General features: G+C 32.9%; 1 protein-coding gene across 1 annotated transcript in view; it reads right to left on the minus strand.

Moving 5' to 3' along the window:
• The window catches only part of LOC108750965, a 43,417-nt gene extending 19,936 nt beyond the window's left edge, over positions 1 to 23,481 (minus strand). Inside the window, exons 1-2 of the mRNA XM_018490850.1 lie at positions 22,559 to 23,481; positions 13,722 to 15,842 (exon numbers count right to left, since the gene is read on the minus strand). Of these exons, the coding sequence (XP_018346352.1) occupies positions 13,722 to 15,005 (1,284 nt within the window). The 5' untranslated portion in view covers positions 15,006 to 15,842; positions 22,559 to 23,481. The remainder of the gene's footprint in view (positions 1 to 13,721; positions 15,843 to 22,558) is intronic.
• Between the last annotated feature and the right edge of the window lie 2,924 nt (positions 23,482 to 26,405).

The raw sequence follows: 26,405 nt of genomic DNA on the forward strand, positions 1-26,405 counted from the left end.
AATATATTATTTCCGAATCAACAATGCTTCCAATATTTCCAAAAATGTTTGTGTATCACAAAAGAAAGAAAATATTAACTATTAAAGATGCTGCAGATAAAAAATAAACTGTCAAAGTAAAGAAGAAGACGAATGGAATAATAACAAAAATATTATCGTTTATAATATAACGATAATTTCATCATATATCAATTTACGATCTTAGACAGGAAGGAAAGAAGCTTGGGAAGGCACGATGCCGGTCAAGCGGTAGTGAAGAGAACTTGTCACGCGCGCACACGTACATATGCGCCGGAGAAATTTACCATTTACATGTCAAGGATATTTTACTAAATAATAAATGACGATTTCACGCACTCTTCCTGTCTCTTTCTCCGATCAGATTAATTAATGACTATCAGGTTTGAATAATAATCTGAGAATTTCAAGATTGTTACTCTTATCTACATTTCCTCGTTACGTTCATGACAGCGAGATCGTTCTATAATTATCCAGAATAAGTAAAAGAAGAGCATGTCAACCTACATTTAAATGACGTCAGTCTGAGTTAATCTCGGTCTTGCTCATTGATAATTAATAATTATGTACATCAGCTCGTTGACTTGAAAAGCGCAATCATGCAAAAACATGATACTTTCACAATACATAGAATTCAGTGGAGAATTTGTTACTTTTCCATAAAATCTTATCAACATTTAACGTGCAAATCACGAAGAGCTTTTTATGTTTATTTCCATCAATGTAGATTAACTTTAATCTCAGTTTAACTTACTTTTTATCTTCTTCTAGTTCTAAGAATTAGAAAAAGAGAAAGAGTAAATTACCTCGAGATTAAAATTGAGCTATATTGAGAAAGAGAAATGAGCCTGAAATAAAAAAACCCTCCATTAATTATATGGAAAATTGGGTCCTGGTGAAATAAGTTAGTTTTCACTTATAATGCAGCTTATAATGTAATAAACAGATGTTATACGCAAGGTTATGATTAGTTTTTAGCTATGGTATATCAAAGGTGCTTCGTGAGCACAAGTTTTACACATTTATGACACACCATAGCTCAAAAATTATTCATTATTGATCCTTCTCATGCAGCACAGCGCTAGCAATAACATTGCTGCAACATTTGATAATATTATTGGACTAATCTATAGTGTATATTATGTCTGACTTCTTTTGTGTTCACTACATTATAAATTACGTTATTATATATAAAAACTGACATATTTCACTGGAATTCAATTTTCCACATAATTATCGGCGGATCCTTTATTTCAGTACAAGGCGTAAATTACATGTCAAATGTTGATAAGTGTTGATAAATGTTTATGAAGAGTAACAAATTCTTTTCACTGAATTTTGTTGTAGTAAAAGTATTATTTTGCGTAATTGCTTTTCAAATCAACAAACTAATGTTATAGTAAATTATAGTTAGCGCAAAGGCCTTTCATTTTTTTTCGTTCTTTTGTTGTTTCGTACAAATCAGAGATTAGATATACAAGAAACCGGAAGAATAGTACATCTTTCCTCTTTAAGAATGCAGAGTAGTTTTTACATGCCGCAGACAGACGCCTGCGCGATACCGATTTGCAGCCTTGGCTGCGGAAGTATGCAAGCCAACACGCACGTGTGTATGTGTCGCACAGGTGGGAACGGTAACGAATCGAATCGTGAGGAAGGCAAACGAGCGAACGACCGAGCGAGACTCATTAGAGAGTGTTCGTACTCCATGGCCAGCGCGCCGTGACCGGCTTTCTCATTTACTTCCAGCATATTCTCATCCGCGTGAGGGGGGAAGGAAATGCCTCGGTGTTGCTTGCAAACTCTTGAGTCACCAGCAAGGTCGTCGTTTCCGATGGACGGACGCGAGCAGCGAGGTGATGCCAGCCGAATCTCCGTCAGCGTTCGTTTCTCGTCAGCACCGTTAACTCTTTTCTGAATTATTTATTTAATATTCATGCGATGTGAACTGTTTCAATATTTTGCGCGGTAAAAATCTTGTGATTAATGCGCATAGTTTTGCATAGAAACGAAAGTTACCATAGAAAAAATAATAAAGCTAAAGTGAATTGAAGAGTAATACATGGTTATCATTTTTCTCGCCTTACTTTTGTGTATAATTAATATGCAATGGCATTTCGTTTTAAATTGAAAAGTATACAATTGAAAAGTACAATATAAAAGTAGTATATAATATATAATATAACATAATATAATATAAAAAATATATTATTTAAAGATATAAAGTGTAAAATAGATCAAATTTATTTTTACGCTGATTTTTGTAGAAATTAGAAAAAATTTCAAGAAAAACTTAAGTGTTTCTACAATACAATTTATTATTTTTCTTCAAACTGTAAATGATAGAAATATGATTTGCCTCGTTTCTTTTATCGATTTATATTTTAATTGGTACCAGTTAATTCGGCACTTTACGGTCGATGAAATTTCATATTTTTCGTTTAATTAAAACATCCGGAATATCTACCTATTGTCAATTATAATTAGGAAGAACGCAAGTTTGCAATTAATATCGTAATTTCCGTGAAATACGACATTTGCAAAGTTTCCGCTCCACATGATCATGAAGTACGTCATAATCATAAAATTTAATTTTTTAATTATAACTGCAACTGATTAATTCTATCGAAAATTACCGTAAGACCGATACGTTTGACAATTCTCGTGGTTGATCTAGCCAACAACATAAAAATAATTATTTACCCTTAAAAATAATATATTTACTTCATATTTCTCAAAATGTTACACAGGAAAATTTGTGAGAAATTTAATGTGTTTCGAACGATCCATTTAAATTTTTGTGTTTATTTTTAAATTTAATACAAAGTTAATGTTAGAAAAAAATTTTACGTTATTCTTATACGTTGTACAATCACATACTTGATAAATTGTTATTTAAAAAATGTTAAATAATCATTCGATTTTTTTTGTGTTAAATTAACATTTGGATATGTTAAAAATTCAACACAAAATTTTACCAAGGCCTTAAGTAGACCGATTTTGACAAAAATATAAAATATTTTCACTGTGTAGGAAATATTTTCAGACCTACATTAGATTTACATAAAGCAAAAATAAAATTTAAAAGATTTAATTATAATTTATGACTTTAATAAGGGTATAATGTATTATAACAATTGCGGATAGAAATAATTGTATTATCGATCGATCGATCTCGCTTCCCTATGGAACTAATTAAATAACTCTTCTTTTCAGGAAGTTTCTACTTTCCGTTTACTCACGGTTTCACATTTCAAATTAATTATAAGGCGAGAAATTAGAAGAACGTTAACCATATCGTGACTTTTTATAGCGTCGATACATATAGCTATATTACATATAGCGAACGCGGCGAATGTTTCGATGCGAATGGCTGGAACAATCAGGCAAATCGCAGGAATGGCGCTCTTAGAAAACCGTTGCTTCGGCGATTTGCGATAAAGTAGAAATTGCTACAATTTCAATGCAATTGTGTTATTTTATATCGCGCATCGTACATATAATCTCATGCATAATCTATTTAGATTGAAGCAAAGGATCGTAGTGCTATACTTTATTTATATTCTGTTCAGATGTTTTTAATCAAATTTAGCAATTATATCATTCGATAGAGTAGAGAACACTTCAAGTTTTTACGTTAAACAGTCGAAAACTTTTTACAACTTGTTGCAAGTTTTTTTGGGTCAGGTGATAAATCCAAAAGTGAGACGAACATTTCTCATTTTATTCAATAATTTTCTGTATGTAAAATAATATCAAACTGAAGACTCAAAAAACATAGCGACTTTTCGAAAATAGAGATTTTAAACTTTAAAACTTTTTTAAATTTAAATTTAGTTCATTTTTAACAACGTTACTACTTAAATTTTGAAGTTCTTAACGCTAAGAACTTTTTTACAGTTTATATTTTAATTCAGAATATTTTTCTTAAACCTATTGAGATTTTTTTTTTAATAAAAAGAAGAGTAAAAATTGATGTTTTCCATAACAAAATATCTATTATTATAAATATCATATCTCTTTCTTGTTAAATGATTCTATTTTGCTTTCCATTCTTATTTTTCTTGTTTTTTTGTATAAGTTTATCAAAAATAAATGATAATTGGTATTTCGACGTTAAATTTTCAGTGTTTAAAACAATTACACGATTTCTAATTCTGCAATTTTATCGCAGAAATGAAATAAAATACGAGCCGTTTGAGAATTCACAGAAAATATTATCAAACGGTTAACTAGATTATGAGGCACTCACGGAAAGGACAGTTTTGCTAAAGTATCTAAAAATTTAGCTAGATACAGATCTGAAAATAATTTAGTTAAACCATCAAAATAATTAATTATATAGGACGCTTAAATTGGTTGCAGAACGATAAAACTTTTTACAACATTGTTCAGCATGCTTGATATTTTTATTCACAGAAAAATATATACTGTACGCAAATAATAATTATTTGTTTTTTAAGTACTTCAAAAGTTTATATATATCCGCAAACTTGTGATGAATCTATCATAAGTTCATCACAAGTATCAAAAGATTATTCAAAATATATTATAAATCTTTAATTTTATAATATTCTTCAAGAAAAAATTAATTCTTTTTTGAGTACATATTAATGAGTTTTTTTTTAAATTTGTAATAAGTATATATTAGATTGTTAAAGGAAAGAAAGTAAATTGAGTATAATCATTTTTCTTAGCAACAGAATATTTTTCAATATGTACATAATTAGTTTGATGGACCAATAAAATTATTTTCTGATCTGTACCTAGCTAAATTTTTAGATGCTTCATCAAAATTATTCTTTCCATATATCTTCAATCGCGTTGTATCTAGCGAGCTGACTTTCGCCTATTACTTGCGAGACACTCACATATCGAATCATTGCGATGTCCGCGATGTTTGAGTCCGCGGTCCGAACATCACGTGCGATCGATGAAGCGTTCATTCTTAACCGGCTCTTCCATGTCCGTCGATTCCCGATCATCGCCAATATAATTGCATGCTATAACCATTATGCGTGTCATTATCGATAATTCACTGCGTTTTCACTACGAGCAGCGGATCTGCTCGCTGTCGCTCGCACATACCGCTCGAAAGAAGCTCAGTGGGTTTACCAACGTAGACAATAATTGCATTCCGCGGCGACACGGCGATTTGTCGGCGGTGGTGTGCGCGATTAAAAAGAATTCGAACGGGGGATTCCTTCCGATCTCTTCGTCTCGACTTTCGCTCGATCGAGGATTAATGCCGTCGGCGCGAAATCATGATCGGGACAGTATACAAGGTGTGCGAGAATGAAGCATCGTTTCCTAGTTACTACTAATTTCTCGATGAATTTGAAACCGACCTTTTTTACTCAGCGAGTAAGAATTTTTCCGCTCATTTATTATAAAATAAATTTTGCTGTAAAAATTTTACTTATTTAAAACAAAAAAAATTTATTTTATTCTTTGAACAAAATGCTTCAAGTATTTAATAAAAAATATTTGAAAATCTGAAGAATATAATTAATAGAAATAAACGTTGAGGTTGGAAAGTTTTAACTGAACGTTAAAGCAGAGTCACACGAGAAATTGGCACACATGGAACGATGCGATTCTTATTCATAGAAATAGATAAGTCCTAATTTCCTGATGATGATTACTCTCTTTTTTCCATCAAGTGGCCGAGCAGAATGAGAACTGTAATTGAACACGTAACGAATGATGATACCGAGGTGAGGCCTTAGTGAAGGGAAATTCGATCGAGTCTGCGGGCAACCCGCATCAAAAGATATAAGTCAGCAGGAAGGATGAGAACGCGTGTAGGTGGAATGGATGGCGGAGAACAAACGAGAGGAAGAGAGCTACTCCTCCTCTTTGCGAATTGCTGTGAGAACATCTCGTAAGACTCTTGTTTCTCTCAACAGGAGCCTCGTTCGAGCGAGGAAGCATCACCTCATTTCCTCGCAACAACGACAGTTTCGCAACGGATGGTCGGTTGCATAATAATGTGCAATTGCTCGAAACGATTCCGGCCCGAAATACAGCATGCGATAAACGATGGAATGTACACTTAGGATTCACCTTATTCGTATGAGCTTCGCGGTTAATGGGAAAAGATAAGAAAGGCGAATCATCGTTCGTTTCATAGAATTGCGACCTTCAATACGACACAAAACTTCGGACAGCTACATGTACGGCTATATGTTCGGATGGTTGTAATGTACAATGGTTTTGTATTGCCTGCTGACCGATCAACAAGAAACTATATCTACTTATGTCTTATTTTAAGTTTTAAGTACGAAATTCCTGATTAATTATGATAATCAATTTAATACTGACAGAATCATTCAATACTTAATGATAGAATTTTTTCAGTTCATAAGAAATTATAAAGATTTTTACAAGTACACTGAAGAAAAGATAATAAAAAATTTATTTGTGGAATATAATGTTTATTTTATTGAGATAAAATTAAATATGTCAAAATCAAAATTCCTAATAAATATAATTATTTTACAACTAATGAAAATATTTCACAGAAATGTATATTTCTTTATCACAATCTCTTTTATGACCAACTTTTTTATAACCAATAAATATCAAAGAAAATGTCATAAGTAACGTTAGCTTCTAAATATTTCAATTTTTTTTCTTAATATAGAGCTTCAAAGACACAAATGTGGAAAACCTTAACACAATTTTGAAATTTATTGTATCATTAAAAACAATGAATATTTTAAATGCTTGAAATAAAGGAAGCATTCGATATACTAAAAAAAAAAAATAACATGACATTTTTAAGTATTATATAAAGCTAAAATTAAAGTCAAAATTACATTTGGCAACATTTAGAATAACGTATATTTTACAAATTAGTCTGGATGAGAAGTGTTGATACAACGTTAACAAACTACTACTTTAACATGTGCTACGCAAACTTGGCTCGATACTCGACTGAAAAGATTCAAGTTCAAATTTCTTATTCGTCATGATACACGCATTATGATTCGTTGCAATGCACGGAGACACAACAACGCATATGGAAACTCGTCGCAGTTTAAAAATAGACCCTCTGCATCTTTCCTTGATTCTTTCCTCCAACATTGTTGAGTGCTTCGTAAATTTCGCTAGTTTGTATCATTTTCATTCTATACGAAGAGATTCGTTTCTCAATTTTTTTGTAACGTGAAATAATTTCAAAAACATACTACGTTAATCACAATAAATCTTTATCTGAGAAGCAGACGGAAGCAATTAATTTAAAAATTAATTAACGATTATCTATATTGTTATCAATAAAACACGTTTAATAAAACAAGTGCAGCATTTATTATCGTTTATTGTTGTTTATCGCAGCTTATCACTGGCCTTGGTCATCCTGTGGCAATCATTGAAATGTGCCTGATTATCAATGTTAAATTATCAGTCGTTTTTCTTTTATTATTCGAATTTTGCAATCAAAGATTTACATAACTAAAAAACAATCGAAAATAGTATCCACTTTATACATAACTACTGATATTCATTTCTAGTGTTAATATATTCAAGCTAAATTTTCATTATCATAACTAAACTTTTAGTAAGTATCTTTTATTTAAATATAGTATACTATAAATCATAAATGTTAACCGTTAATATCTAAATGTGATTATAAAAAACAAGAGATTAATTGTTTGCAAAGTTTAAGCCTAGTATGTACATAGTTCATTTATATTTTAAGATAGTCTTAAGTAATGTCTTACGATGATAATGCGACTCTGTGATTGGTTTATGATATCTCGAGACGATCTTAAATTTAACAATTGACTATTATGAATACTGGCTTACGATTGACTTATACATGACATTTTAAGATTTATATACTTAAAAACTTATTTACTTATATATACTTCAATTTTTTAATAAACTTAAACTTAAAATTGTTTATAATCAATAAATATTCTAAGAGCTGTTTCTTGTTTCTACCTAACAGTTTCAAATTTTTATTGGCCGATGAATCTAGGAAACTACTACACTCATTTACAACAATTTGTTCATAAGAGCAATGGCAACGATCGCTCATCGTTACGCGACATTTGACGTTACTCCAAACTCTGTAATTTCATCATTCTTCCGTGAGAAAACACGAAATCTTGCATGAAACGGCAGTTTACTTGAACAAGCAAAAATTGAGACATATGTAGAAATATGTATATCTAGTATGAAGTTTTGAATAACAGTTTTATGACTGTTTTTTAATTTATAAACTTAAATCCCGAACATACACTATCAAGATTTATACAGTTTATTCTTGAATAAATAATTGTTAAATTTTTAAATTTGAATATCTCATTTCCCAACAATTTACTTGAATTCTATTTTTATCGATGTTTTATATTTTATTTAGATAGAGAATGTATCTGATTTTCTCCACCTCAAGATAAAGTCCCTTATAGGTATATATAAATCTATATATAGAAGAAAATCTCCTATAAAAAAATATGACCTTTCTTTTCCATCAATTTCACTAGTCCTAATTCTGATTTTGGCGATAATGCTACTTTTAGACTTAAAATCAAACGGACATAGATTTTGTAAGCAAGTTTGTTCGCAGTTAGTGATTAAAGAGCATGCGACCGCATGCTCGGCTAGAAAATTGATGTACTTGCTCAAAACTCTTGGCACAGCAATTGCCCTATCGTGCCAAGAATGCACGACCTCTGAGCCTCTAGTGACCCGATCTCGGTTGCTATCAACTTTCGAAATTTTCCGAAATGTTTCGATTTCATTATAACTAGAATAATTTTCTTTAAAATTATTTTTTTTCCCACAATTTGCTTCTTTATAAATTTCCCAAAAAATAAATTAAATAAATAAAATAAATTTCAACAATAAATTTGTAACAAATATGCGAAATTAATAAATATATAGTCTCTTCTCTCTATATATTTTGAAAAAGCAAATTTATTAAGTATTAAATATAATTATTGCAGTTTCTTATAATTCTTATAATTCTAGTAGAAATGTATGCAGTTTCCTAGACATCTATTCAGTTATTATCTAATATTACTGTATTCTCATTAGTTGTACCAATACTGAATAGGAAATGGACAAGAACTTGATAGAGTTTTATTCTGTCGATTTCATGAGCAGTTGGCTTTCTTATTAATCAAGTTAATATTCATTATTTGTTGTGTTTCTATTCAGTAAATGGATTCAGATTTTACGAAACTTTTGTATGTAGTAACTGCAAACAAAGCGTTACATCCTGATTGGGATCCCAAGTACTTTTCCTTCTCAGACAGAAATTAGTATAACTGTTTAGCAACTGCTCAAAAAATGCATGAAATTTTTACCATAATTGCCCAAATTTACTTACTGTAGTTTCTTTGTACTTTTTTTCACTATAAAATTAATCATTAGGCTTTCTTTAATTCATAATGTTTCATAAATTGATTAAATATTTACTGATATAAAAAATTCTAATTTACAATGTAACAGTCTTATCAAACATTATATGTATACTTTGAAATTATTACATGATACCGACCGATATCTTATACCATAGTATGTGTACTATTTGACAACAGATAAAATAAATCGAGAGCAATTATATCAAATATGTCAGCCTCTGACTCACCGAATCATTCATCATCCTTCCGATTAATAATATTAGTCATATTTGAAAGGAGATTGCAAGTAGAATTTGACCTACGGCACAAACGACAGGATCGATTCTATCCACGATAACATCGAGAAGCACGAGTTTATTTTTAAACGAGGGTCTCGCTAATGCGCTCAAGCAGAGGTGCGCTATCCAACATCTGGCGGAACAGAAAAATATTATCCTTGCCGAGAGGGCAACGGAAAGACGAGAGAAAGAGCGTGGTTGAAATTATTCCGCGGAGCACGAAAATTGAAGCTCGTGAAAGTGAGATAAAATCAGTTAATTATTAAAATAAATTTAACCCGACTTTCGGCACGGATATATATAGTAAAACGTAGGAATGTAGAAGAACCAGTGATAAAAGTAAAAAAATTCGATTTCCTGAAAGCCACTTTTGCCTGTTTCTACCAATGTAGTTTAATTTTAACCTTGGTCCTTTCACCTAACATCTTTTTTCCAATTCTAAATATTAGAAAATGATAAAGAGTGAATTAAACCGAGATTAAATTTAATCTACATTGATGGTAGAAACGGGCATATGTGTCGAAAAGAGTCCGAAAGGCTATGTAATCGAGCAAAGTCCGAGATTTGCGCACCGCTGCGTCGGAGGAATCACCGCAGTCACTACGGAGCGTGCTCAATTTCCTGTTGACCTATTTATAACGCGCCTATCCACGCCGGAGAAGTCGCGGCATACTTCTCAAGGTCCCGGATCGCTCGGCTGACTTATAGGTAGGTAGATAGGTAGGTAGGTAGTCCAGTGCAGCCGTCACCTCGGCGGGCACATCTGCCACGAACGCGGGCCGGCAAATGCGCAAAATTGCGGACTGCATGAAATGAATATCGCGGAACTGGGGCAGCTTTCCGGCCACTTTTACCACTTGCACGCGGAGAAGTTAGATCGATAGAAAGAAGAAGAGACGTGTGTATAAATCTCTCCGCAGGACACAGAACGCGGTGTCGCAAGCTTAACAGCGAATCGATCGATTTCCGCAAAATTGCTACATGACTCTATCTCGAGTCAACATGCCCATCTCTCGTCGATTCACCGTTACGATAATAGCGTGATAGATAAAGCGATATAATTTATTTACGTCCATCTCATGCTTACGATGCTTCCTGCTTGCAAATTCTAATTGTTACAATCTCTACTTGCACATCTGTTACTTCCACATTTATATACGTTTTGCTGTGTTCAAGGATTAGTTTGAGAATGTAACTTTTTCATGTAACTTTCATAACTTTCATTTAACACTTAGAACTACCGATTAATTTCTACTATTTAAATATATATACATAAGGATGAATCAGATGTATGCATAATTTCTGCAAAAAGTGAATGGAACTGAAAATTTTATACTTTCCGTATAAAAATAAATATTCATATAAAGCAGTTCAATAAAGTTAATATTTAAAATATTTAACAATATGATTTTCTAGTTTAAATGAAAATTTTCTCATTTTGTCTCAATTATTTTTAAAGAAGAAAAAGTATGTCTACTATTAAAATAATTTTTTATTCAGGTCCTAAATCACCGCCAAACTTTTTTTGTATCATTTTCAAATAAATATAGAAAAAATTGTAATTTTTTTCATATCTTCATTTTGTTAAAAAAAAAACGTTTAAGAAATACATCTTTAAAAACTAAAGGAATATAAGGACAAAATAGATTAACTAATTTAATCATATATTACAATAAAGATTATATGTAGATAAAGTTATTGTTATAAGACTGTGATATGTGAATACACAAGCTAACGTAAGTAATGAAAGCTTAGATGATGTGAGATGCTAGACTTTAGTATTTAAATAAGAATTATAGAAAATCTCAAAAAAAATGTACTGTCATTTGGATAATTTAAAAAAAATACAAATCAGTCAAATTACAAAACAGTTATCTTTGTTTTGGTTAAATTCTAGTGTTAAGAATAAAATTGACAAAAATATTTTTGTATTAAATGCTTTTCTTATTTTTATAATTTCGAGAATAGATATTCAAGCAATTGATAAATTTATCTATAAAGCGGGTAAGTTTTACCAAGTCCTGATATCAGTCGAGAAAAATGAAGTCAAGGATGAGACCCTACGATAATTATACGTACTCCTGGCCGCAAATAAAGACAATGATTTACGTAAGCTACCGTGACACTATTCTGAAGTCGCTACATCGCTTCTGCATTTGTAAACGTAAATGTCACATATGTAAAGTGTGTGCGACCATAAAATTTTATAGGAAAGTACAGTATAAGCAAGTGCTGTGCATCGTCCAAATAGTCCGCTTAGCTTGAAATATTTTCATTTGTCAAAAGATGTCGTCGCTTAAACTTGGAACGTAGAACTATTTCTTTGCCAATGAAAAATTCCACCGTGGTTTCCAGGTTTCTTCCTACTTTTTGTAACAGCAGCTAACGTAGAAATTCGTGACGTGAAGACAGGTAAAAAAATGGATTGTTCCGTATCTTTTATTTACTTGAGATTTTGCGTAAAATATTTACTAACACTTGTATTTTCTCCTTTCGCTATTTATGCGATAAACGTTATCTTTATCGTGTTGAAGTTATATATCGCTCACATGACTCATAATCACTGAATTGCGAATGAAAAATTCCACCTCCGCTTCTTTCGTTTCGCGCAGTAACTGATAGACTCTAATGATTTAAAGACCAAGGAAAAAGCTTTTTACTCCCGACTGCTGCTAACCGAAGGTTGACGAAAACGGAGGGAGTATGCATTTTTTGAGATTTACACAGAATGAAAATTTAATGCGTTTCCGGAAAATCGGGACAAAAAAAATACATCTTCCAATCACTCGTTGCCGAGTAACCACGTGATTACGAGTGGAATTAATTTCACGAGGCTACGCGTTCGTGCCATGTAGCCGTATCTAATCTCCATCGAGATATTAATCTACAAAGATAGAGCACATTCCATACAGCGAGATACGGCGAGCGTCCGTTTCGAATTCGCGATTGTTGTTCATGAACAATGGCGAGAATTAAGAAGTAGCAGATTGCCATACGGGAGAAAAACTTTCTAACGAGCCTCCTCTAACGATCAAATATGTATCTTGAAATCTGATAGTGTCCTCGATAGGTGAACGTCCGGATTTTCGTTCTACCGTTCAGTAAAGCAAAAAAATATTACATTAATTATTTAATTTTAATCCTTCAAACTTCTTTTCAGTATAGCATATCAGATTTCTTTTTCCCATGCTTTTTCCACTGCATATAATTCTTTTAAATAACACCTCCAAAAAAAAAATTCTGCCGATAAGCGGAGAATTCCTCTTAGCATTTCCTCTAAACAAAAAATCTTTCATGAATCAGGCGCGTGTATTTATAAGTATTCATCTATAAAAAATGAGGACACATGAGCTACGATCAAAAATAAATTCCTCTATAGAAAATTCTATTATAATAATTAGAATAGCCTTTTGAAATAAGAGGATATATAAAATATTAGCGGCACGTTTATTTGTTAGAAGTTTGTCATTTACGTATTACCGTAATACGCGTACGTGCAAGATGATATTCTTCTAGATATTGAGATTGCAATCCTAAATCCAGCATTTCATGGTTATATAAAATTCTTGATGTCTGGCGTTTCGATTGAAAAATAATTTTTTACAATGTTTATTTTTTATAAAAATTATCAAATTAGGCTAAGTGTATTAGAACTCGGTTTTCCTCATAGTACGCCATTTAAAAGTTACATGACGCAATTATTTAATTTAAGAAATATGCCTAATACGTTTTATGGGTGCTTATTTGCACAGAATTGCAAAGAAGAGGGCAAAATATTTTATTAATCATCTATTCCAAAAATATAATCCTTTCATTATCTATATCTGATATTAATTTTTAAAGTTGAGAGAGAGAGAGAGAGAGAGAGAGAGAGACATATCTCAAATAAACTTCAAGTTAACTTTTTATCAAGATAACTTTTAATAGATAATTTCTTTTTCAGAGTAAGACAATTAATATTTCTCTTACGCAAAATCGATTACTAATTATTTTTTCATGCGGTATATATTATAATAATAATTTCTCTTTCCATCAAATATCACCTTACCTTGTAAACCTCCGAGAAGAAGCCCGCACCGATCTTCTCCATGTAGAAGTCGTCCAGGCGATTCAATGAAGCGACGGCATGCCTGAGTGCTTGACAGGACGCCCCGGTGCGTCTCTTCGAACTCGAGTCCTGAAACGTCTCGCCTGAGCAAATCGTCAATCCGTGCACCGCACCACTCTCCGTCATCTCCGTGGGCCGCCAAGGAGAATCGCGGCATTTCTCCTTGAACTCCTTGTAGCTCCTCGGCGAGCTGGACAATTGCAGTTCCGTGGGCAGATCCTGTGGTAGGCAGGACGCGCAATTCTGCTGCAACGTGTCGCTACTCCTCTCTGTCCAATCTTTGGACAGCGTTGAAGTGATGAAATCACTTTCGCAGCTGTCATCCTCGCAAGGCGTAGTGGTGATCGCGGAATCACCGGCGCCATCCTTCACGTCAACCACCTTTGAAATCGCTGGCTTCTGATGCGCATGCAAGTGATCGCTCACAACTGGCACATTAGGTGCGCCATTCGATGTAAAATAATTCGCGCACGTGTCCGTCAAGAGGTCCTCGTTATCGGATCTCTTTCCGCCCGACAGCGACGTATAAATCATTTCGGAAGATCTCGCGGAAGATAATTTGGCAGCAACCGTACCTGAGGGGGTGTATCCCTGCAAGCACTTGGACTGCTGCTCGTTACATGTCGTCTGATGCTCCTTGTCGCTCGGAGGCTCTCGATTAACGGCAATAATCTTCTTCACAGTTTTTGTATAGTCTCTCGCACACAACTCGACGTTAAGATTTCTCGCAGTTGAGGTAGACTGCGGTCGTCGTGATCTGCCGACGCCGGTCTTCGAGTAATTCGAGCAGTTTTGACCGGGGGGACTCTTCTGCATTGCGTTGGCGTGATTCCTGCCAACTTGCGACAAACCTTCTTTCGACGAACACTTGGCCGCGGTCTTGGAACAAACGGTTGCACAGATTGTTGTTATTTCGTCAGTCCTGCAAGGTTTAGGGGATTCCATCGCGACGGATGTGGTGTCGAACAAGTTGGCAGGCGATTGCAGAGAGTTGCTGGGAGCCTCGGAGACGACGATGGGCGAATCGTCGGCGTTGTTCTTCGTCGGTCGCCAAGGTCTCACCTTGTCGTCGGCGTTCACTGTCGGTGTCTCCTCCACCGAGAAGCATGGCAGACACGACGCTGTGCCCGTCGTCGCCGGCTTGGTGCACGACTTGGCTGACGTTTGGCCGCCGTTATTATTAGGCGGATCCGGTGTGTTTGACGGCGGCACTTTCCCGAACATCTTCGCTGTTATTGCCACCAGGCGGTCGCGCAAGATGACGCGAGACGACAGTAGCAACAGCCCTGCGTGCGTCGCATCACACGCGGCCGACTCGATGCGCCCCTCGACAGTCGTCACGGTGTCGTCCTGCCGTATCCCGCGACGAACAAAGAATAGTTTTGTAAAGATGCTAATTCGAACAGGTGGCTGCTTAAACTGCAAATAAACGCAGTGATGATGTCACGATTCGAATGTGTTCAGACGATGATAACGACGGCAAGGCACCTCCGTTTTTGCAATGTGCAGCTTTGCGTTCGAATACGGTATAGCTTAAGTGATGTAGTCAAAGAATCGCGATTTGATCGAGCAATATTCTCGGAGCACACGATATCGTAGTGCCTTAATTGGCAAAGAAATCGATCCTCCTTTCTTTTTTCGTGTGTTTGAGAGTGCTTTAAGAAAAATTTAAGGAAGTCAAGAGTTCTGTTGCTTCGCCGAACAAGGGCATTGGAACTCATAGGAAGACTTAGGTATCTCGGAGCAGGACGAAAAATCGTCTCGTGCGTTTCTGATACAATGTTGGAAGACACTCGTCTTTGACGAATACATTCAAAGACGAAGGAAGCGGAGACGAAGACGCAGGTTTCGCGATCGACGCTAGTTTGTTTTCTTTTTGGCAGTGGCGTCACGCGTTGAAATCACAGTCGATGGGTCACAAACAGACGTTATCCCTCGTAGGGTGGACCAGGATACGTCACAGATTCGAAACGAAACGTAGGAAGAGCGCGGTACCGGAACTTGGCACGGTTCTCCCTTCGTCGCCAGTGGACGACTCCTCGTGGGCTGACTCAGATCTTCCTAAAATAAAATTGCACCGACAGGTGATCGGTTTAGTCGAAAATTTCAAGGAACATTGACGTAATGAAAAAGATAAATATATACGCGTTGTTTGAGTATACACATTCCTAAATGTCTACAAAGAAACAGTTTTCTGATCTACACGGAAAGGATGGTTTTGCTGAAGTATTTAAAAATGTAACTAGATCTGAAAATAATTTTGTTGGGCCATTAAAATAATTATGTAGAATGTTGATAATAATGTTGCAAAAAATTTTAACATTTTAACAATTAGTTTGAGTGTCCTGATTATTTTAATAGCCCAATAAAATTTATTTTCAGATATAGATCTATTTTTAGATACCTAATACTTATATGTAAAGATATAGTTAGATACAACTAAAAATAATTTTGTTGGACCATCAAACTAATTACGTAGGAATTTCAAGCATGATGAGCAATACTGCAAAAAGTTTTGACATTTTAGCAATCAGTTTGTGTTCTACAAAATTATTTTGAGAGTCCAACAAAATTATTTTCAGATCCTGTATTTAAATTTTTAGTTTTTGCTTCAAAAACTGTTTTTCCTTTGTTTTGTCTTAAAATTTAAAGACATCTTGTAGATAACGTCTTCAAATTTTAAGATATACTTTAGAAGTCACTGGTATTGTAGGCGTCTTTTAGAGCACTCCAATACACACAGAAAAATATTATTCTAGTGCTAAAAAAAGTTCTTATTCAATTTACTTTTCTTTTAAGTAACGGTTGTTTTTAAGAGACAAAGAATATTTTCTTAATTGTAACATTAAAATATCTACTTATTGTAAATTTTAGAAAAACTCATTAATTGGAACATTAAATATCTACTTATTGTAAATTTTAGAAAAACTCAAAACAAGAATTTATTTTTTCTTGAAGAATATTGTAAAATTGATCGAAAAAGCGACTTTATATAATAAGCAAACTGAACATGTTTCTATTTAATAATCTTGATTGAAGTATCAAACTTATTGAAATTGTCAGAACGTATTTTGAATAAAGATGCTTGTGATGAACTGATAATAGATAATTGTGTAACTGACAATAGATAATTTGTGGTAAAAACTTTTTTTTTTAAATATTTTAAATAAGAAATTATTATTTGTATACAGTATATATTTTTTATGTTAAGTTCAATACTAATATATATATTAAGTCAGAGAAAAAGTTTCTTCGCATTTTTTAATTCAAAATTGTATACATAATATCTTCGCCAAAAATAAACAAAATTTAAATTTAAAAAAAAAAAGGTTTTAAAGCTTGAAATCTCTACTTTCAAAAGGTTACTATATTTTTTAAATTTCTGTGAGTTTGGTAATTTTTACATTAAAAAAACTACGAGCTGAGAAAGATGAAAAATTTTCTTTTTACTTTGAGGGTCTTTCACGTGTCCAAAAAAATTTACGAAAATTTTCGACTACCTATCATATAAAAACTAGAAGCTTTCTCTATAAAATCATTTTTTTTAATGTTCCTATGATTTTTTGTTACTGAGTTATTCGCGAATTAAGTAAAGGAGCATCTAACTTTAATTGCTCATAACTCCGATAGAAATCATCATACCGCAATTTAAAAAACAGATTTTTAAAGCTGAAACTTTGCTTTAACAAATTATATACTTGTAACAAAAGTTTTACGACAAAATTTTTGCAAAAAAATTTGTAAAAATACGAAGACACTTTTTCCCATAATATTTTTTAGAAATACATAAACATTTTTAAAATACCATTCTTTAAATGTTTTTGTTGTTTGAAATGCTTAACATAGAATTGTTCCTTTTCTAGATCTTCAAAAAATCCTGAAACTGAAAGAACGATAATTCGAGGAAACAAGAAAGTCACTAAAAATATGATAAAAAATTTCGAGAAAAAAATGCTTCCGAATGCATTAGAATGTAAACAAAGTAAAATCTTAAAAATTTTTTTTAATTACAGGAAAATTAATTTAAATAATGGTTTCATAATTATATGATCATAATTATATGATGATAATTGTATGATCATTCATCATATGCAACAATAACCTGTAACTTCTTGTATATTTCCAATCTGTTTTCGACATACATTAGAAATAAATATAATACGTAAAATTAGATCTTGTTTGCAATGCACAAATAGTTCATCACCTGTAACTTCTCTTATGTGAAAATATTAGATTAATCTCTAAAATGATTAAATTAACGATCGCAATTACGACTTTAATATATCTAATTAAATAAAACCAAATTATAAAAGTATTAAAATATAAAAAATAGAAAACATTTAAACTATAACCGTTATAATATTAGAGAAATCGTCCGACGTAAAGACTATCTTTATGCATAGTGTGATACATCGAGAACATTCCACACACACACATTTTATTTCACTTAATCATACAATTTCCTTTAGTTACCAAATACATCTAATTAAATAAAATTAAATCATAAAAGTACTAAAATATAAAAAATAAACGTTTTGGTTCTCATCTAATAATATTAAAAATTGTCTAAGGCAACCATCTTTACACGTAATATAACTTTTTGAAACTTGTATGATCTAAAATCTAGAATATTTCATTTAATTATAGTTTCATTTAATGACAAAAAAATTATGCTGGGACAAGATGTACAGTCCGAAGTGGTAACGACTGGTTTCCGCAATTTGAAGGCATCATGACGCAGCACGCGTCTCGAAGCCATAAATCACGAGTAACTGAAATCGATTTTCCCCTCGATAATCAAATTTTCACACGTAACGAACATCGCGTAGATTGCCATCGTAGATTGACATTAGGATATTTTCTCTGTATTTTCGCGGATATATCTCAGACCTGCTGGAGAAATCGTGAGTAACGGGAGAAGCAAGCTGTGTAAGCTGGTTATAATAAACTGTTTTTCATTTATTATCAAGCACATCATAGCGTATTTTACAGCGATAACGAGCAGAATATGTCAATTTCTCGAGGAGAAATAAACGTTTTTGTGTCAAAGCCGCTTTTAATAAAAAAAAAAAAATATTAGATTCATACATTTATTATTAAATCACACGCAGAAGCTCCACAGATTTTTAACAAATCGTCAGAAATCTTGAAATTACAAAGGCAAGTCAAATAAAGAGACATTTTGACAGAGATATCGGCGGAAATATTCTTTTGTCATTCTCAGCGATCTTAAAATCGTTCAGCTAAGTTTCTTAAATCACAGTACTTAGTGTAGAAATTTTCTTTTTGCGCTTATGTCGGTGACATTATCATTGTTTTTGCAAAAACGCGTCAGTGATACTCAAGGACAATTCCTATTTATACCGAAGTAATCATACTAAACTATTACTTAAAATTACTTGTAGTTTTCAATAATTTGGATAATTTTAAAAATCGAAATTTAAAAATAATTAAATTTTTTAAAATAATAAAAATTAAAATAATTAAACTTTTAAGATATTGTTCGTTAATAATGTATTTGATAGATAAATTTCATCGATAATTGAGATAATCCTTCTTTATCAAAACTAATTAGATTAAACTGCATTAATTTAAAATAAGTTTAATCTTAAAGTTCTAAAAAAAGATCTAAAATTTCCTTTTACAACTTTATATATAAAATTAAACGTATTGTTAGTAATTACGGTAAACCATAATCACAATAATGTAGCTTTTTCTTTAAGACAGAAACATGAAAAGTGAAATTTTTTACCGTTAATAGAGAAATTGTTTACTTTTCATATTTTCGTCTTAGAAAGAAAGTTACATAATCGATATTTACATCATATTGTTCAATAATAAAAAATATGAGTCAGGATTTTATATAAAGGTCCATTTAAAGTTATCTGAAGAACAAATAATTTTGTCTGTTTGCGTTTTTTATAGAATATAATGACTTGCCGTGAGAATCTTGCGTGTTGTCACATGTCGCGTTTATTACTTGTGGTAAGTATGAAATCACGAAATTTTTATTAAAAAAAATGTGTTTGTCCGATAGTCAAGTGTTTGATAAGACTGAGCCACATTTACGTGACGTATTTTTACCGCATAATTACATTGCATGATTACGACAGTCAAGTAGATATGTATATAAGTACGGAGTATCCACGTGACGTCCGTACTCGTATCGACTCAGCCCAATATTCGCTAAACAAACAGGTGTAACTATTACCTGTTTATTCTTTTTAGCTGAACTTTTCTTGCACCGTTTATCTTTTCTCTTTTTTTTATCTTCAACATGAAGAGAGAGGAGAAAGATAAATCGTACGAGAACTTCAGATAAAAACCACTGGTATATTTTAGAATACGACAAAGAAATTTGCAAATGATATCGCTATAAACAATTCTCGTGATTTGTAAACGACAGCTTTAAGAAGTAACAAAAATGACGACTTTATGGATATTTGCGCCAATTTTTCAATTAACATTACACTGCAAAATCGTGACAAGTTTTCGTTAGAAACCGTGTGCTCGTAGACACAAATTGTTAATTATTATTAAAAATAACTATTAACCATCCTTGTCGTTTCTTTATCTTCATCGTTACTTCATACTATACTGTAAAAAATAAAGTATTAATTTTAACTTAAAAACGTATAGTAAACTTCCCAAGCATGTTAAAATGTTAAAATTAACATAAAAATGTAATTTACATTTTTTAATATCTCAGAAAGTCCACTATACCTCTTTAAGTTAAAATTAACATTTTATTTTTTACAGTATTTGTTATTAGGCAGGTTTCATTTTACGCTTATCGCGTGACATCGTACAATGTAAATAACTATGTAACATCGGTATTAATCTCAGTATTAATTTTGTAATATTCTAAGGCTAATATTATGAATATACTATATAATTTAATATTGTCATACAATAAAGAAGGATACAACTTTCAGGCATTTTCGCAACCACTCGGGGATTTATTTCTATACATTTTCTTATACGCTTTTCTACGTAGAAACCGAAAATTATCATTATAATATGACGCTGTACTCAAGAAAAAAATATTGATTCTTTGAAATAATAGAATTACACCGGGAAGAGATTAAACATTTTTCGACAAAAATGATGAATCATTTTATTATTCCTGTACAAATCTACGATGGAAAATGTTTATTGTGAGGTGAGCTTTAAAGAGTAATGAACGATAATGAAATCATATTCATCAATTAACTTGAAACGAAATCTAAAATATCATTTTAACCCGAGGCACAGTTAGGACGATATTAACGAGTGATGTAGAAAGTTGGAAAGTTGCGACGAATGAAGAAATCAGCGGAAACGTCCAGAGATACGTCAATAACGTTTCCACCGTCACGAGAAGATTAAACCGAGGAATATACACCGTTTTCAAGGACATGTCAAAACACATCCAGAGGGAAAACGGATTATGACGAAAGACGGCATCGCTGTCGCAGACTTAATGTCCATTTCAATGTAGATTAACTTTAATCTCGGTCTAATTCACTGTTTATCCTTCTCTAATTCTTGAGAACTAGAAAAAAGTAGAAAGTAAATTAAACCGAGATTAAAGTTTATCTGCATAAAATTCATGTCCATTTCTATAATGTAGAAACTTTAATCTCGATTCAATTAACCCTTTTCTAATGATTAGAACTAAAAAAAAAGTAAATTAATTCGACATTAAAGTTAATTTACATTGATAGAAATCGATATAAATTTTTTACCGGTTTTCTTTTACTTTAGAAAGAAAGTAATTACAATCGGTGGAAAATAACGATCGAATCACTGAAGAAAATATTTGAAAAATATAAATCAATGTGTAATTTCCAAATGGCGTTAAGCCTGATGTCACATTACATTATTGAAGACTGAGGATTGTGAATTAGAGATTAAACTGAAAAATATCTAGTTGAAGATGGACGAATCAGAAAACTGATTACATCAGAATTCCAGTTATCACAATTAGATTAGTAGGATCAGAAAGTTCTGATTCGTCTAATTTCAATTAAAATTCCAATTACTCCAAACCAGACATTTTTCTCAGTGTAGAATTCGAAACCAATCAGATAATTTCAATTTTAATCCATTTCATTCTGATTGGCTGAATTCTAATTTTCAATTCGCAATTCTTATTCTTCAATGCAATGACAGATTTAAAGCCTCTTGTCACACACAATATACATAAAAGATTAAAAAGATTAAGGAATTAAAGATTAAACTTTATCCTTTTCAGTCAGGTAAGTGAAATTTTAATCCATTAAATGTAAATGGTTGAATTCTAATGTTCAATTCATAATCCTTAATTTTCAATGCATTGTACATGGACATGGATTTTATACTCATTTCTATTACAATAATATAAATTATTTTAATCTTCGTTATTCTTCATTTTTTTCTAGTTCTAAGAATTAGACAAAGATGAAGAAAAAATTGAAGAGATTAAAGTTAATCTATGTTCTAAAAGACTACTTTTAAAATGAATATCACTGAAAAATAAAATCTCACTTTTGAAAATTGAGCCACTTTTTTTCAAAACTCAATTTTCTCTAGGCCCAGTTCCATCAATGTAAGATTAACTTTAATCTTGGTTCATTAACTCTTCATCTTTTTCTAGTTTTAAAAATTATAAAAAAATGAAGAATAAGTTCAACTAAGATTAAAGTTTCCTATTGATAGAAACAGACATTAGAATAAGATTCCATTTCAAAGAACTTAGAGAATACATTTATGGAAAGGAGCTTTACAGAATTGCAGAGACCAAACAGGATACTTACGGTGCATCGGGGTTTGGATCGTCGTCGTCGTTCGAGGAGACTGTTCGAGCCCCGGAATTTCGTTTGCTTCGATATTCCGGGATGGAAGAACCGGAGAAATGCCTCGGCGACGCTGACAGCTCTCTCGCGCGGCGTCGCCTCGCGTGGAAAGCGTCGTCTCGCGTCGCCTCACGTCGCACGCACGCAAGCAAGCAAGCAAGCACTCGTGACGTTCGAACGCTTTTAGACGGCCTTGAACCACGTGAGGAAGAATTCGGGGCCTGCTGGCCGCGGTCCTATCGGACGCTTCTTCCCTCGCAGATTCCGATTTCAACTTCGGCCAGACGAGTCGAAACGTTTCCTCTCACTCGCGCATGCTGTCACTTGATGTGTTTACCATCTCTCGACGGTGAAAGAGAGAGGAGGAAAAAATAGAGAGAGAGAGAGAGAAAGAGAGCTCATCCGACGCCGTTGCGTGCATCGGCGCGTCTCAGCGAACAGACGCGGGACGATCAGGTAGACAAACCGGAAGAGCGCCGTCGCGGATTTTCGGACGGGTCGCTGACACTCGACACAGTCGCGCGCCCCGGGTAAACAGAGGACAGGAGCAGACAGGAGGAGGAAGAGAGACGTGGCGGAAGAGGGTGGTGGGGTGAAGCACAACACTGTGTGTACGAAATTAATATGCAGTCGTTCGTTTTTAAATCGTCGCCGGTGCGAAGGAAAATAACCTGCGATGCGACGCGACGCGTCAAAACGTATCGTTCGCGTCTCACCACTGCGATTTACTTTTTCGCGTGTAATCTCAGAGTCGCGAGACTCACCGACGACGCAGTAGCAGCTTCCCGACGCAACGCAGCTACTCACGACGGGCACCCGCACACTCACTGACAACACCAGCAGACGGCGGCCATTACAGGAATGAGTCGTCGCGGCGGATGCGCCAACGCCACCGCACGGCGAGAGTCCGAACGGGCCTGTACTCCTTTTACTCCGCATACTGCACCATACTACACTTTACTTGCCGCTTCCCCTCTCACCGCTTCGGATCCGATGATTCCGAGGGCGATCGATTGTGTATCTTGAAATTCTTGAAATAAGACGAAAATTACAACATTGAGTAAATTTACTAGAATATTTATAATTTCGTTGATTAACATCCAGTGAATCATTTTTATAATTTTCACTTCATTTCAAGATACATAATCGATTTTGCTATCAATCGATCGATCGACCATGATGGAAAGCGCGCCGTTTTCAAGTACTTTCAACCTAGTAAACGAGAATGGATTAAAATAGATCGAAATGGATTCAGATTTTCAGAAGTACATATACATTCGCGAACGTCTTTTCAATCTCAATGTACTTTCATTTATTTATGGGAATTGCATGAAGCATATTTCTGCCTTTCAATCTAAAAAATTTTTAAGTACATGATGAATACTGCTGCTCAATTCAAAATTCTGAATAGAAATAAAGTTTTTCTTATTAAAGGATTATACTATGTGATTCATATGCATCATATATTACGGAGAAGAAGCGGAAGTTTATTCGACAAAATCAGATTTTAACCAATCGACTACGAATTCATGTATGCATACTGTATACGTCTTGCCTTTCGTGAATTTGGCGATCTTTCGTAGGTTTGTTCACGTCGTATGTTCTAGCATGTTTCAATGTGCTCCTGCTATAGCTCCTACTCACTTTAATGAGCGCGTTAGAATGAGTAAATGCTGCTAGGAGCACTTTAGAGTATTTTAGATGCGACGCGAACAAACCTCTTATTCATAGTCCGCTCTTATTTCAAGACTGTCTTAAGTAATGTCTTAATATGGCCCTGTGACCGGTATTCATAGCCGATTCTTCAAGACAGTCTTAAGTAATGTCTTAAGACGCAGCCTTGGTTCGTGACTTCTTAAGACCGTACTTAAGACAGTCTTGAATATAAGATCTGACTATGAATACTGGCCTCTGATTAGTTCGTGATTTCTTAAGACTACTTAAGACGATTTTGAATATAACATCTGACTATGAATACCTACTTTGTAGATCGTATTTCCGTTCCATGTAACAAATTCGAATTAGCGCTTTCCAAATCGGATTCAAATCGAAATCAAAATTATTTTTTATGAAGCACCCCCTACAGCACAAAAGTTGCAGCAACAATGCTGCAACATTGCAGCGTTATTGCAGTGATATTGCTGCAAATTCTGTGCTGTATGGGGCAGATCGACAAATTCCACTGCCCATCGCTCGTTCGCTTCATGAAACGTGTACGACACGGCGTGGGAATCAGGATAGGAGAAATTGTATCACTCTCTCGCGATTTCGAGGGACGTTTCGCGGGACGAGCGTAAAATTAATTTACGGAAATTTCTATTCCGCCCCGCATGGCAGAACGGTCTTGTCTCTATATACTGTGTCGGACGAGTGCCACTTGTAAAATGAGATGAAAGTGTGAGAATGCGCATCCTCGTATATGCATGTGCCTTTCACCGTCCGTCCTCAGGCTGCGATTAATTTAATTGAAGATGAATTTATTAAATAATATTCATATTTAATTTAATAATATGTAATATTTCGTTAATTTGGATAAGAATTGTTAATTATTAGTAGTAATTTAAAAGATCGAAAAGAATAGATTAGAAAGAATAAAATATAACTAGAAACTTTTTGTAATCAATCTTTCCGTTGGATGAACTGGATTATTTCGACAGCGACTTCAACTCCGATTAACTTAATTGGCAATTAATTTATCAAGGTAACATCTGTAATATTTATTAATATGGACGGAGTTAACAAATTTTATTGTTTTTGTTATTAGATTTAGTGAAAATTTTTCTCAAATTTTTATTTTTACAAATTGTAACACTTTTCAAAAACATTAGAATGTTTTCTTTTCCTAATAATAAGAAAAACATTAAACATAGAACATTTTCTTAGAATTTTTCATATATATATAAATTCTGAAATATTTTAAGATTTCTATTATTTTTATAGCTATAAAATTTCTGATGGAATTTTATAAAATTTGAAAAATTAAAATTTAATTTTTTCAAAAATTATAGAAAATGCGTCGTCTTAAAATTCTTAAAATATTTCAAAATTCATGTATACATATAAAGAATTTATTTGTAAAAAATATAAATTTTCTCAGTACACTTTGAAGAACACTTCAATTTATATAAAGAAATCTGAGAAATTTTTTAAAAAGAAAATTATTTTAAAAAATATTATATAAATGATTCTAAGAAAAAGTTTCATTAGAATGACCTAAAAAGAAAAATTTTATTAGGGATTAATTATATAATTAAAAATTTGAATAAAATCATTATGGCATCATGCTAATTGTTAAAGTGTTATACATTGATTTAATCTGAACGTAAAAGTAAAATATAAATATTTCGAATTATAAAATATTTTACTTAACAGCGCATAATAAAGTGTATTGAGTATTTCAAACCGATTGAATCGGTTTTTGTAAATCTTTACGACAATTTTAATATTCACCAGTGCCCACTGAGTACGCATTCGTTAACATTTTTTTCGCCATTAAATTCACTGTATGTATATAAGTTAATCAAAAGGTTTAATCGAAATCACTTCGAAAGATAATCGCTATTTGATTGATATTTTTTTTATTTTTAAAAGATAAATTTTCTTATGGAATTAAAAAAAGATTAGAAATTTTTTAAAATCCTCGCAGCATAAAATTTTGTTAGAATTTCATATCTTTGCTAATTTTTGTTTAAATTGCATTCAAAAAATCACTGAAGTAGTAACTTATTCTAGTAATTTATTGCAATGAAATACGAGGTCTGTTTGCGTTGCTTACACTTTTTGCACTCAGGAGTGCGTTCCAAAATTC

This window comes from Trachymyrmex septentrionalis, unplaced genomic scaffold (genome assembly GCF_001594115.1).
Source record: "Trachymyrmex septentrionalis isolate Tsep2-gDNA-1 unplaced genomic scaffold, Tsep1.0 scaffold11, whole genome shotgun sequence".
NCBI classification, from domain to species: domain Eukaryota; kingdom Metazoa; phylum Arthropoda; class Insecta; order Hymenoptera; family Formicidae; genus Trachymyrmex; species Trachymyrmex septentrionalis.